This window comes from Rana temporaria, chromosome 2, assembly GCF_905171775.1.
Source record: "Rana temporaria chromosome 2, aRanTem1.1, whole genome shotgun sequence".
Lineage (NCBI taxonomy): Eukaryota > Metazoa > Chordata > Amphibia > Anura > Ranidae > Rana > Rana temporaria.
The window spans coordinates 439,242,858-439,258,017 of NC_053490.1; the positions used below are offsets into that span (position 1 = coordinate 439,242,858).

Consider the following 15,160-nt stretch of genomic DNA (forward strand, 5'->3'; position numbering starts at 1 on the left):
AAATGCTACAAAATCTACACAGGGACATGTGAAAGAATATGAAACACTTTTGTACATATTGGCCCGGATTCACATACATCGGCGCATATTTATGCCGCCGTAGCGTATCAGAGGCAAGCACTGGATTCACAAAGCACTTGCTCCCACTCGCTCTTAAAGATACGCTGGGTTTCCTCGGCGTAAGCCAGTGTAGGTGGAAGTGGGCGTGAGCCATGCTAATGAGGCGTGACCCCATGCAAATGATGGTCCAAGCGCCATAGAAGTACTTAATATGAACGGCGCATGCGCCGTCCCGTGGCCGCATCTCAGTGCGCATGCTCAGAATCACGTCGGAACAACTGCCTAAGATACGTCGAATCACTGCCTACGACGTGAACGTAACCTACGCCTAGTCATATTCACGTACAACGTAAACGACAAAAGATACGGCGGCTTGTGTTCCCTGGTCCATACCTTTGCATGAGTTGCGCCTCCTATATGGGGAATAACTTTACGCCGGATGTACGACTTATGCAAACCGCGTCTATTATGCGCCGGGCGCAACTACGTTTGTGAATCGGCGTATCTCCCTCATTTGCATATGTGCATAGAAAATCTATGGGAGCGGCAAATGCGCCCAGCATAAATATGCGCCCACAATACGACGGCGTAGGCAAGTTACGTCGGTCGTAGGAAGCCTATTTTCAGGCGTATCTAGTTTTGTGGGCACGGCGCACAGATACAACGGCGCATATTTACACTTACGCGGCGTATCTCGAGATACGTCGGGCGTAAGTGCTTTGTGAATCCGGGCCATTGTATTTTTAAGTAAGGTTAGCAAATATGAATCTAACAGTATCAGTGTCCTTTGAGTCCCTACAGAGAGCACTCAGACTGGGAGAGGGAGAGAGGGAATCAGCATTCGGATTCCATCAGGGCACTATTGCTTTGCATTGTGCTTACTGAATACAGAAGAGGAGAGCTGGCCTCATCAGTGTGCTTCTGTTATTTTACTGTCCAGTCATGGGGGACATGGTTAAGGCCTTAGGCCCCTTTCACACGGTCAGACCGTTCAGGTCCGCCTGTCAGTTTTGACGGCGGACCTGAACGGCCGCTCCATGCAGTCCTATAGAGCGTCGGATGTCAGCGGAGACATGTCCGCTGACATCCAAACCGATCCGCCAAAATCAGACGGATGCCGATACGTCCCCATCTGTCCATGGCAGATCGGATTGGGTGAGATCTGATGAAAACGGACACACACTGTGGGCACCCGGCTGTCCCAGCTTTCGGCTTCGCGGCCGGCTCCAGAGCGAGCCTGCATGAGTGCCCACATAGCAGCTTGCTATGATGGGCACTCTGTGGGGAGGGGAGAAGCCAGGAGAACCGGCGAGGGGGAGGAGGATCAAAGCTGCTCTGTACAAAACCATTGCATAGAGCAGGTAAGTATGGCATGTTTATTAAAATATAAATAAAAAATAAGGGTTTACAATCTGCTTTATATGTAAAAGAAGCATTCATTCCAGCCAGTGTTCCTGTGATGTTCCTCCAGAATACAGCTCCACATGTACCTGTTTTCTTGGTGTTTCTTACATATGTTTATCTAGAAATGTAGTCATGTCACTGCCATTTATCCTCAGAAATCCTTATCTTTCTGTGTATGCACGAAAACAGCATTTGTCAGACAAAAAAACATTGAACACTACTGTAACAGAAAAGTGTGTGATAACTGTTTTGTCGTCACTCCCTTAGTGTCTGCATACTGTCAGGTTTTGATAAAAAAATTAAAATAAATGTATTTTTTGTTCGCACGATATAAGAAATGAAAGCTATGCATCCTTTTTCTTTTACATGTCAAAAAAATAAATAAATATACAAATTCACAGTGTACAGTAAGATAAAGCAGAGCTTAAAATAAGAAGTCAAGAATGAATAGCCCATTTAATGATAAAAACAACAAATTTGGCTTTTGCTGCTATATTTACTTTCCTTTGGTACATCTTTCTGCCCATAGACACACTCAATCTGATGTCCAGCGTCATTCAACCCACTTCCTCAGAGCTGAAGTGATAATTTCCCATTTTAGTCTTGTACCAAAAAAACAAACAAAAAAACATGTAGGTCCTTTGAGGAGTCTGACAACGTGAATGCCTGTACAACGCATCCAAAATGCTCATTAACGATATAGGTGCGTAATTTTTAGGCTGCTTTAGAATTCAACACTTGTCTGAAAAAGTCCAAAGAGAGAAGCTCTCCGATCTACTAGTTCTCCTTTTTCCCCTCCATTCATAGGCTGGATGATGAAAGATGACCAAGGTGCTTTGCCTTAATTGCGGTGTGGAAATATGAGGTCACCAACCAGGCTGTAAGGTCTGGCAGGGTGGTGTAAATCTCAGGACAGGCTGGGCATTCCCAGCCCTCTAGGGGTGACCGGCGAACATCGCGGCTGCCGGGCACGCGCACCGTGTCTCGAGCAATGCAGGGGCTATAATTCTATTACCTATTTTATAGATGCTAGAATTTTTGCGCAAACCGATCAAATACGCTTATTGCGTGTTTTTTTTTACCAAAAATATGTAGAAGAATACGTATCGGCCTAAATCGTTTAAAAAAAAAAATTGTGATATTTATTAAATCAAAAAGTAAAAGATGATGGCCGGATTCACAGACACTGGCGCACATTTATGCCGCCGTAGCGTATCTCCTTTACGCTACGCCGACGCAGCGCAGAGAGGCAAGCATGGAATTCACAAAGCACTTCCTCCCAAAACGGCGCTGGGTTTCCTAGGCGTAAGCCGGCGTAGGTAGAAGTGGGCGTGAGCCATGCAAATGAGGCATGACCCCATGCAAATGATGGGCCGAGCGACAGACAGATATGTATAACGAACGGCGCATGCGCCGTCCCGTGGGCGCATCTCAGTGCGCATGCTCACAATCACTTTGGAACAACTGCCTAAGATATGCCGGATCACTGCCTACGGCGTAAACGTAACCTACGCCTAGTCATATTCATGTCCAACGTAAAATACGCGGGCTTGTGTTTCCTGGTGCAGCCCTTTGCATGGATGCTGCTGAGTTACACCTCCTTTATGGGGCTTAACTTTACGATGTACGTACAACTTACGTGCACCAGTCGTAGCCTGCGCCGGGCGCAAGTACGATCGTGAATCGGCGTATCTCCCTCATTTGCATATTTTAATAGAAAATCAATGGGAGCGCCACATGCGTCCAGCGTAAATATGCGCCCACTCTACGCCGGCGTAGGCAAGTTACGTCGTGGAATGAAGCCTGTTTTTAGGCGTATCTTAGTTTTGTGGGCACGGCGCACAGATACGACGGCGCATATTTGCACTTACGTGGCGTATCTCAAGATATACGTTGGCGCAAGTGCTTTGTGAATCCGGGCCATTGTGTTTTTTTCAAAATTGTCGCTCTTCTTATGTTGCACAAAAAGTAAAAACAGCAGATCAAAGGTGATCAAATACCACCAAACGAAAGTTCTACTTGTGGGGGGAAAAAAGACTTACATTTTGTTTGGGAACCACGTTACATGACTGCGCAATTGTCATTCAAAGTGCGACAGCGCTGAAAACTAAAAATTGGTCTGAGCAGGAAGGGGGTGAAAATGCCCTGTATGGAATGGGTTAAACAAGATGTAGTTAGAAGCTGTCTGCACCAGTTTTAGTATATCCCCCCTATGTCTCTGCACATGGTGTGAACGAGGCCTGAAGTTTCTCAGTTTATGTACCGTATATACTCGAGTATAAGCCGACCCGAATATAAGACGAGGCACCTAATTTTACCACAAAAAACTGGGAAAACTTATTGACTCGAGTATAAGCCTAGGGTGTCCATCTGCATGCCTCACTGTGCCCATCTGCATGCCTCACTGTGCCCACACCTCACTGTGCTCATGCCTTACTGTGTCCATGCGCATGCCTCAATGTGCCTATGCCTCACTGTGCCCACGCCTCACTGTGCTCATGCCTCACTGTGTCCATGACTAGACTGACGTTTAACATGGGAGTCTATGGAAGGGGTGCCCGGCTTTGAAAAATCGGTGCTCCCCGGCCGAAGATCCCCCCAGACAACAAACTTTGCACACTTTTAGAGAAGAAATGGGGCTACATATGTGAAGAGTGGGGCTACACAGCCAGCTGGTACCGGGTCCCCAAAGTCTGGGAGATTAGGCGCAAAAAAGGTGACTCGAGTATAAGCCAAGGGGGGCATTTTCAGCACAAAAAAATGTGCTGAAAAACTCGGCATACACTCGAGTATATACGGTAATATTGCATGTTGTGGGCAACACTGGCTGCTCTTAGGGCCTGTTCACACTAGAATGTAAGGATGAGCTCCGCCCAGGGGCGAACTAACAACCCCGGTCAATAGAAGATTATGGGGCCCCCGGGCTTACAGATGTCCACCATGCCAGGAGGCAGTGCAGAGGCGAGGCAGCTAAAATCTCGGGATTTTCACATCAAAAGCATGTCGGTTTCGGATATATCAGGGACAGATGTAAAAAAAACACAGATTTTTACATACGGTCCCTGGTTTTACTGAGCCTGGCAAACCCTGATGAGGCCCCCTAGTGGTCAGTCCGCCCCTGGCTCCATCATGTTCGCACACCCCACGTGCAGACAATGTCTCCCTGCCTGTGATTAGCTCAGCGCTGTGCCAACTTCCTGGCGAGCTCTGCACGTGGGTTGTGCGTACACGCCGGATACTATAATGCAGTGCAGGTAAGCCACGTTCCCGCACGGCTTCCTGCACCGCATTCCAATGACACTGCCCTTTGCGATCTGCTTTGGGGGTCAGTGCAAAGTTAACACCCCAGACACAGGTTGAAAACGCAAAGTGTTTGCCTGCACCTGATCACACGGTAAAAAAGTTGCATGCAATGCTATTGCTGTGCGTTCCAAAAAAGTGGTGCATGGACTAATTTTGGTTTGGTTTTAGCCCATTCAAAATGAATGTGACATGCAGTTCCTATTGTGAATGGGCCCTTAGTCCCGGTTCGCACTTATGCAATGCGGGAACCAGTGCGATTTCTGTGCCGGTTTCCTCATCACATCTCACTCTCAGGCAGTTCAAACTGCTCTCTGCGAACCACTGCGCAGGGCTGGACTGGGACAAAAATGTGGCCCTGGACTTCATCCAGACTGGCCCACTTTGACATGTCTCTCCTATGGTGGCCGGACAACTCCCGCACCCCCCCCCCCCCCGGCCACCCAAGCCCCCTCTCCCCTTTCACTAGCCACTAGCTGTTCTACTTTATTAGAATAGAACGGCTGGTACTGGTACTCTTATAGGCAGTACCAGTGGGGAAGCTGGACATTTTTTCACCCAGGGCAAAAAATCAGTTTGGTGCCCCCCTTATGGGACAAGTTTGGGCAAAAGTGAGAAACTCCCAGGCCATAGCTGTTGAGTCAGCTGTCTGTCCCCTCCCCCATGCTCCTCTGTCATCCCCTTTGCTCCTCTAGTCCTCCCCCTGATTCTCTGTTCTCCCCAGGTGAGCGCTGCGGGGACGGAGAGGAGGTGACCTCTGCGGGAAGGGAGAGACAGAGGAGCGAAGGGGGGCAGCGGTCTGATGTCACTGAAGCCGGCCCACTGAGCCATCGGCCCACCGGGAAACTCCCTGTAGTCCCAATGGCCAGTCCATCCCTGCCACTGCGTGTGTCAATGTAAAGTTAATGGCACCTCCAAATCTGTTTGCAGATCCCAATGTGAACTGTGAACTTGCACAGGATCGGATCGCATGGGTGCGGGTGTCCTGCACCATTTTGGTGCAAATGCGATGCGATTTCAGCCATACATGTGATGTGCACAGCAATGTGGTGCGAATCACATGCAATGTCTGGCATCGCACTAGTGTGAACCCAGCCTTATAGACTGGTGTCAACAGCTTGTGTATTCATTATATTGTGTCGTTTAAACAGCGGAAATGTCAGAGATTGTTGAGAAAGATAGCCAGCCGTGATTTTGTCATAAATGCTTACCTCCGTCACAGGCGCTATTGAAGGCCAAGATCGGTGTCATCAGTTAAATTTGGTCCAATTTACGCAGATTATTGTGTGCTCAGGGAACGGGTTCTGTTTGAGTTCTCTTCTGGTTGTGGGGGAGGAGGGATGGACTTGGTGTTCTCAGTTTGAGGCGGCCAGACAGAATGTGCTTGTTTGTTATTACAAAAGCAAAGCAGAAAGATTTTGGGAGAATGTGCCCAGTTACAGGCGGGCACGTTACCAGAGACAGGTCAGGGAGAGCTGATAAGTGTCTTCCTATCTAGAGAAAGAAGAGCAAAGAACGGCAAACAAGGCCAAGGACTTCAGAGAAGGACATGGTAAAGAAGAGAAAAGACAAGAACCTCACACGTGCTCTGTGGGTGTCACCAAATATGTTCACATTTTCTGGTTGAAAGGTTTTCTAAACTTTTCTGAAAGTTTGGAATTGGCTTTGCATAAAACCAGTTTTGAACTGTACTAACATAAGGTTACAATGACTAAAATAAGGAACCATTTTAGGTGTGTGGTTGAGCACTACAGTTTGTAGCTTGGTTAGCAACATTAGATATTCTGTCCACCTTACATAGTTTAGTAGCCTATCCTATTTTATTTTTTTCAAATTCTTTTAGGGTCATAAATTACTCTTTGTATCATCCTGCTGTTGTTCTACAGCTCTGGCTTTACTCATCAGTTGTTTTTCAGTGTTTAGCGTGGCCAGGTGCAGTTTGTTAGAGTAGTAACATGTCCATTGTAGGAATTTTCTGAGTTCTTTAAATAAACTTGAGGTGTCACATAAGGATAAGGTGTGCGTTTGAGCGAGTTACAAGCTCCCCTGAGTTGGCCTCTGCCTCGCCGGACAGAATAAACATAGTAAATGTTCATGACATGTATACCTAGTAATTCAGTCACTTCCAACTTCTGAAAATACCTTCACAGCTACACCAGCATTACTAGACTGTAAGTGGAACATAAGTACATAGTAACTGCATCATTTAGGATTCTGGTGTCTGTGTTATATTGTACACATGGCCTTATCTGATGCTTTGCTTTTTAGTGGCTTTAAAGTGGTTGTAAACCTTTTGTGATTTTTCACCTTAATGCATCCTATGTATTAAGGTGAAAAAACACCTTGCAGTCCTTGAGGTGGATGCGGGAATCCTCCCCGTTGTTTCATCGTTGTTTTCTGATATCGGAGGCTGCATCGTTAATCAAACTGATGTTTTCCAGCAAGCATGCCCGCAGTAGATCAGTAGATCAATTGCTTTTGATAAGGACATGCCATAAAAAATAAAAAAAATTGTCACGTCCCTTCTGAACCGTCCAAATTTCGATGGTTCTATTGCCACCTTTAGGCTGATAGATTTTTATGTTCAGCCTGCAAACTACAGAATCCCTATACAGTGTGGATTAACTATTCTCCCACTGTGGCTAGTACTGGTAATTGGATGTAGCTGATGTTCAGCTGATATTTCTCTCAGCGCCTTCAATTTTTCTATTGGAAGTTTCAAGGAGGGTGTTGACAGGGCCATTCATGAAGCAAGTTTTAGATTTTTCATCAGGAACCAGATGAAGTTTGCTCTGTGTATTAAGCCATGTACACACAGCCCAGAATCTCGTCAGGAAAAAAACATAGTTTCTCTTTCGTTCATAGACAGACACAGCATCCTTTGACAGTAGGGTTATATCCGCTTCCCTACTGTCAAAGGATGCTGTGTCCGTCTATGAACTCAGAGAAATGGATTTTACGGTGAGTACAAAAATCCTATTTTTTCCTGATGAGATTCTTGCCAAGATTCTCTTGCCGGCCGAGTGTACACACAGACCATTCAAAAAGAACTGCCGTTCTTTTGAATGGTACGAACACGGTGACGTCATCGACTACGAGGAGCATGCGCTCGTCACATTCAACGCCGTCATAGCCATCTTGCTTCACACTACCTATGCCTTGGAAGCTACCGCGCATGCGTCAAAGTCATTTCAAGCATGCGTGGGTTTCCATGGAGAGGTAAGTATACACACACGCTCGGGTTTCTCGGCAGGAAAACACTGCCGAGACTTTCACAACGAGAAAATAGAGAGCAGGTTCTCTATTTTTCTCGTCCAGATTCTGGGCAGTTTTCTTGACGAGAGACCTCAAAGCCTTGTACACACGCTCGGTTTACTCTGCAAGAAAGCTCTGCCAGCAGTTTTTTTGCCAAGAAAACTGTGCGTGTGTACAAGGCTTTAGATTTTGTCTGTCCTAGAGAATAGCATTATGGGAGAGATCCCTCATTACAAAGGCTGAGTGCTACCAGGGTGCATAGTGGCTTTTATCTTTGAAAATGAAAAATAGAGGGCGCTAGACCACACAGTGATAAATCAATAAATCATTAATATACGTGATCATAATATAAACTAAAGTATCTAAAATAAATAATACAAATATATTCCAGTTGTATAGTGTCTCTGTGTCATGAGCGACTCAATGACATCAAGTCCCAATAATATAATAAGTTAAGTGTCACAAATAGATGATAATAAATCTTCTTAATTTGCTGTATCTTGCTTATGTGCAAGTAAAATGCCACCACCACACTTAAATCTTCTTTAACACCCAAAGATGTGCTGATGAAAAATGGATGCGCTTACCAGATTGAATGGACTACTTTAGTTAAAAATGTAGTCATAAAAGCTTATGCAGGATTGTGCCTGCACACATGCCGACAGGAAAGATTGATGTTAACCTCATCACCAGGAGTTCCAAACAAGGATATGTAAAAAATCAATGGAGAAGCCAATAGCGTGATACTGCTTTAATAAAAAACAATTTAAAAACAAAGGAAAAGCCAAATTGGCCTCTTACTGTATTGGTGCCTACCCGGCACTGGGGCTACCGCCGTAGCACAGCCTCGCGTTCCCAGCTGTCAGCTCCACGAGTCGGGGGCACGTCATGTGACCGGGTAACCGCCTCCGACGTACGTTTCGTTGTATTGAACGTCTTCAATGACTTGCTGCATTGGTTGCAAAATCAAAGCGTTTTATTTTATTTTCTAATGAAGAGGGAAAAAATGAGGGATGAGCTTAGCCAATACTAATCCAAATCTCCCTGAGCCATCCCGCCGGGAAGCTGTCACGTCAGACCGCCAATCATAAGCATCCGAGGAATTCTCCACCGCGCCACTGTGTGTATTCATGCTCCTATGCATTAGTTGCATGTTTTCTACCATGTTGGAAATATTCTTTATGTAAATGATATGAAGTAAACCCGTATACTGCCCTTTGTTGCAAGTAATGCTTGGTCTCTGGCATTGCGTCATGTTTATCGATTTCAAGTTAAGGATGTGTCATATAAATGGTGGTACTAATGATAGTAACACATAACCACACACAAAAGGACTTTAATAAGATTTAGCTTTCTCTTGCAAAATTGTATTGCTCTCCTAGAGATTCCTTATGATTTTTATTCCTGAAATAATTGATAATATGTTTCATTCATGGATTGTTTACATTTTATGTTGGAAATATAAGCTGTTTAAAAATTCTTCATATTAGTCTTGCTGCTCAGAAAGGAAATGCCAGTGGAGTATGACACAATAACTTGGTGGGATCGTGCTGTGCTGCTGACTAGCGAACAATGCCCACACAATAAACTACTGTCATACGGACCGTACTGTATAATCACTCTTCTGTCAAATAAAATCTGATAACATCTTTAATTTCCTTTAAGCCACAAACCTTGTGCTATGTGTAGATGGAATTCTGATAATGTTAGATCACAGCTATGTGCAGCCATTGTCACTTGTTAATATGAAAAATGTAGCCTGTCCACAGTCACCTTTAACAACCTTGTGTGTTTTTTTTTTTCTTTATAGCTGCCCAACATGTTTGGTGACCTACGATCAACTTTTATTGCACTAATGATTGGGTCCTATGCTTCCTCCGCTGTCACCTTCCCCTTTATCAAGGTGGGTATATTTATTTCTATTCCATCCAAAGTAAAGTCCCATACACCCGATCAGAATATCGTACATTAATCTGATTGTTGGTACATGGCTTTCGTCTGAAATTTTCCGAAGGGACAGACGTGAACATTTTTCTTGTACGGTTTTCATTTAATCAGTAAAGTTTGTGTCCGAAAATACAATAAAAATACATTACATGACTTCCGAATGTTAATTCTGTTTTACGAGAATTTTCTTACTTTAGTAACCTATTATTTTTCGATATGGAGACTAGCGTGCAAAAAAAATAAATAAAAAAATGGGTGATCATTTGTCCGATAATCTCATCGGGTGTACTAGGCTTAAAGTGGATGTAAACCCTCCATACACCCAGTGAAGTGAACAGCCTCAGGCCTCGTACACACGACCGAGTTTCTCGGCAAAAACCAGCAAGAAACTTGCTGGGATTTTTGTTTTTTGCAGAGGAAACCGGTCGTGTGTACATTTTTCGACGAGGAAACTGTCGAGGATCCCTTGAGCCAAAAAGAGAGCATGTCTTCTTTTTCCTCGACGGGAATGGAAAAACTTGCCTTGTCGAGTTCCTCGACAGCCTAGCAAGGAACTCGACGAGGAAAAACTATGTGTTTCGCCCGTCGAGTTCCTCGGTCGTGTGTACGAGGCTTCAGATGATACACAGGGATGAAACCAATCTCCCTACATAGGTTTTATATGTATATCTGCTGTGTTCACATTTATATACTGTTTAGAAAGTTGAGATCGTGTTAGGAGATTTTCTCTTCCTGGTTAACACAGAGTGTGATGTCTGGGCATACAGCGAAGATAGTTAACATTGCTGATTGGAGGAAGGGCACACACCACCTCTCATCATAGGCAGAGACTCTCAGAGCTGTTTTGTAATAAGAGCTGCTCTCTGCTACTCTATTTTAGCAACCTCCTTTGACAAAAGATTCAGGCTGCTTTTGTCTAAAAAGTCAAAAAATATGTCAGGAGATCTCAGGCTGATAAGAGGAACCGTTCAGAAGAGAGCTATAAGACTTAGCTCATTGAAAAGAGATAACAAAATACTGCAGATATATGTGCCCAGCTCAAATTTCATGAATCAGGTTTACATCCACTTTAAGGCAAATCGCCTCTTAGCTATCACCAGAAAAAATGTCCCCATTTCATGACTTTCTCTGGTAGGGGTGCTACTCCTTTTTTTTTACGAACATTTTATATTGTACTTACCTGCTTTGTGCAGTGGTTTTGCAAGGAGCAGCCCCCATATTCTTATGCTTGGGTCCCCCGCCCTTTTGGTTGAATGCATGTTAGTAAAAAAAACCTTCAGTCTTTGCAACCACTTTAATGCTCAAAAACAAAAAGTTTAAATACACTTGACATAAAGTTTACTGCCATCATGTTTTTTCCTTTGTGTTGCTACAACAAAATCAGCCATGTTGACAGGGTCTTAAGGGCTACCAGTGAGCTGTTTGGTTACTCTTCAGTTTCTTCTTTTTTTTTTTTTTGTGCTGGAAAACAAAAGACAAAGGGCTAGATTCATAGAGAGTTACGCCGGCGTATCAGTAGATACGCCGTCGTAACTCTGAATCTACGCCGTCGTAAATTTAAGCGTATTCTGGAAACCAGATACGCTTAAATTAGGCTAAGATACGAGCAGCGTAAGTCTCCTACGCCGTCGTATCTCAGGGTGCATATTTACGCTGGCCGCTAGGTGGCGCTTCCGTCGATTTCAGCGTAGAATATGCAAATGAGCTGGATACGCCTATTCAGAAACGTACGTGCACTCGGCGGATTTTTTCACGTCGTTTGCGTAAGGCTTTTTCCCGGCGTAACGTTGTTCCTGCTATATGAGGCATAGCCAATGTTAAGTATGGACGTCGGGCCAGCGTCGAATTTTGCGTCGTTGGCGTAAGTCGTTCGCGAATAGGGCTTTGCGTAAGTTACGTTCACGTCGATAGCATTGACAATTTACGGCGTAATTTGGAGCATGCGCACTGGGATACTTTCACGGACGGCGCATGCGCCGTTTGTGAGAAACGTCATTTACGTGGGGTCATGTTTTATTTCCATAAAACACGCCCACCTCTTCAGAATTTGAATTCAGCGCTCTTAGGCCGGCAGATGTACGCTACGCCGCCGTAACTTAGGGCACAGGTTCTTTGTGAATACAGCCCCAGCCTCACTAAGTTACGGCGGCGTAGCTATCTGAATCTAGCCCAAATTGTGTTTTGATCTGTCTCTGTAGCTACCGCATCTGAGGTCAGATTGTGAGAGATCAGTGCTTTTTCCTCTCCATTGTACACAACAGCTTGGCATGGCAACCATTTATATTTTTAGAAGGGTCATTAATGTAGACAGATCAATAAAAATCCCATTCTCGTGTTGATCTATGTTGATAAAAATATGTACACTCAATCATGGTTTATTTTCAGTGTACAGAAAATCTCTTGCTCAGCCTTAGTAAAAACAGGAAGCCAGTGGGGCCCTTCAGTGAAGAGGTTTTTAAAACGACAAGCCACAACACAATAAAGTGTGTTTCACAGCTGTCTAGGGTGGGTCACTGTAACCTTGCCTGTAAAAAGGAATCGGCAAGATTGCTGTTTTTTATTTTGGGTGCTGTAGTTGGCACTGATGTCTTGCAGCGCTAAGGGGTTCTTGGGTTTAAGTACCATGTTGCCCATATCTGCAATCTGTTTTACTCAAGTGGCAGGTTGGTCCATAGCTTTGGCCAGTTGTGTTATACCATTGGTTTAATGCAGGAGCATAAATGTTGGATATCTACCAGGTCCTAGGCTACTGCCTAGGTTGCCTTATGGAGGATCCAACTCTGATGTAAAGTGTTGTGTTGTTTATCTGTGCATTATTGTTAATGATTTATTTTGTAAGCTTGGGTACATAGGGCCAGATTCACAGAAATTCACAGAAAAAGTACGCCGGAGTATCTGCTGATACTCCGGCGTACTTTCAAATTTGCTGAGTCGTATCTTTATTTGTAATTCACAAACAAAGATACGACGGCTTTTGGCTAAGATCCGACAGGCGTACGGCTTCGTACGCCTTCAGATCTTAGGATGCGATACTTCGGCGACCGCTGGGTGGAGTTTGCGTCGTTTTCCGCGTCGGGTATGCAAATTAGCTGTTTACGGCGATCCACGAAGGTTTGCGCGTTCGTCGCATTCTCTTACGTCGTCGCTAGTCGGTTTTTCCCGTCGCAAACTTAATACTGCTATTTCATGGCTTAGATTTAGACCAGCCATGTTAAAGTATGGCCGTCGTTCCCGCGTCGAATTTCAATTTTTTTTTTTTTTTGCGTAAGACGTCCGGGAATACGAAAGGACGTAACGCACGTCACCGTTCAAAAAACACATTGGGGCGCCGTAATTTCACGCAAAGCACTGCGGGAAATTTCCTAACGGAGCATTCGCAGAACGTTCGGCGCGGGAACGCGCCTAATTTAAATGGTACACGCCCCATTTGAATTAGGCGGGCTTGCGCCGGACAGCTTTACGCTACAGCGCCGCAAGTTTACGTCGCCGCTGTAATTGTTCGTGAATCTGGCCCTTAAAGCTCAAACTATTTACTTCCAGGCTCCTAAAGATGAGCTACAGTTCCTTTTCCAAAAATTTTAAGTCAGCTGCTACAAAAACTGTAACTGCTGATATTTTATAAACAGACACGTACCTGTCTCAGGATCCAGTGCTGTGCTCACTTGAGGAGGCGACAGGAACCGTTTTCGGTCCCCAGCACTGGCATCTTAAGTGCTTACCTGGCTGTGACAGCTTGCGACTGCAAAGCTGGGTGCCCACTGAGTTGCCCCGCAGTTTTCTGGGAGGTTATGTGTCCCAGAAGACTGCTGAGAGGGAGAGGTGAAGGAGATCTTCTGCTTAGATCACTTAAGCGATCCGTGCGGAATTGTGAGTGAGTACCTGTCAAAACCAGGTACCCGCTCCCCAACTCCCAGAAAAAAATGCCAGATGTCAAAGAGGAGCAAGGGAGCAGGCCTTAAAGCGGAACTTCCCTTTTTGGGTGAAGTTCCGCTTTAAATGTTAAATATATAAAACATTCAGCAAGTCTAGCTTCTGGTGTACCTGCTCTGTTTTTAAAACAATGTTTTTTTATCTGCTTACTTTGCAGGTTATCTATGATTTAAATGTGAGTTTTATCACTATTCTTATTGTCTGGGCTGCCTGTGCTGTGCTGGTCTTTTTCAACTGCTTCTTTAACTGGCCTCTGGAGCCTTTTCCTGGACCAGAAGACATGGATTATACGTAAGAGCATTGAATTTATAACAGTATACTGCTATTATAGTAAAGTTCCATAGCATATTTATATGACAACCATTGTTTACAGTGTGAAGATAAAGTTCAGCTGGCTGGGCTTTGACCACAAGATTACAGGAAAGCAGTTTTACAAGCAAGTTACCACTGTGGGGAGACGACTAAGTGTAGGAGGCTCCATGAAAAACCCCAAAGAGCTGTCGGCACTGCAGGAGGGCAATAAGCTGTGTCTATCCACTGTGGATCTGGAGGTGAAATGCCAAGCAGACAATGCAGGTATGTCCCCAGTCTGGTATTAGAAGGTTGTGCTGAAAAGCAATCCACTGTCCAATGGTGGAATCGTTTTTTGCATTTATGTAGAATTCTGCTATGTAACATTTACTTCTTATATGACCCCTGAACATTACCCTGTTATTAAAAAAAAAAAATTGTGCTTTTATTGTGTCCAGCTGTCAAGTAAAGAAATTAGATATTATTTTCTGTTTCTGGCTGAATTCACACCTATGCATTTTTAGTACTTTTTGCATTTTGCAGATTTGCACTATGGAACATGTTCTGTAGTGCAAATCTGCAAAATACGAAAAGCACTAAAAATGCATACCGTATATACTCGAGTATAAGCCGACCCCAATATAAGCCGAGGCACCTGATTTTACCACAAAAAATGGGAAAATGTATTGACTCAAGTATAAGCCTAGGGTGTCCATCTGCATGCCTCACTTTTCCTCACTGTGTCCATCTGCATGCCTCACTGTGTCCATGCCTCACTGTGCCCATGCCTCACTGTGCCCATGCCTCACTGTGCCCATGCCTCACTGTGCCCATGCCTCACTGTGCCCATGCCTAACTGTGTCCATGCCTCACTGTGCCCATGCCTCACTGTGTCCATGCCTCACTGTGTCCATGCCTCACTGTGCCCATGCCTCACTGTGTGCATGCCTCACTGAGTCCATGCCTCACTGTG

At 44.7% G+C, this 15,160-nt stretch overlaps 1 protein-coding gene across 2 annotated transcripts in view; it reads left to right on the forward strand.

The window, feature by feature from the left end:
• SLC43A2 (solute carrier family 43 member 2) overlaps positions 1–15,160 on the forward strand; it is a 117,398-nt gene that overhangs the window by 72,435 nt on the left and 29,803 nt on the right. For both annotated transcript variants that reach the window (XM_040338387.1, XM_040338388.1), the window contains exons 6-8: positions 9,830–9,922; positions 14,054–14,187; positions 14,270–14,472. In XM_040338387.1, coding sequence (XP_040194321.1) covers positions 9,830–9,922; positions 14,054–14,187; positions 14,270–14,472 — 430 coding nt within the window. The remainder of the gene's footprint in view (positions 1–9,829; positions 9,923–14,053; positions 14,188–14,269; positions 14,473–15,160) is intronic.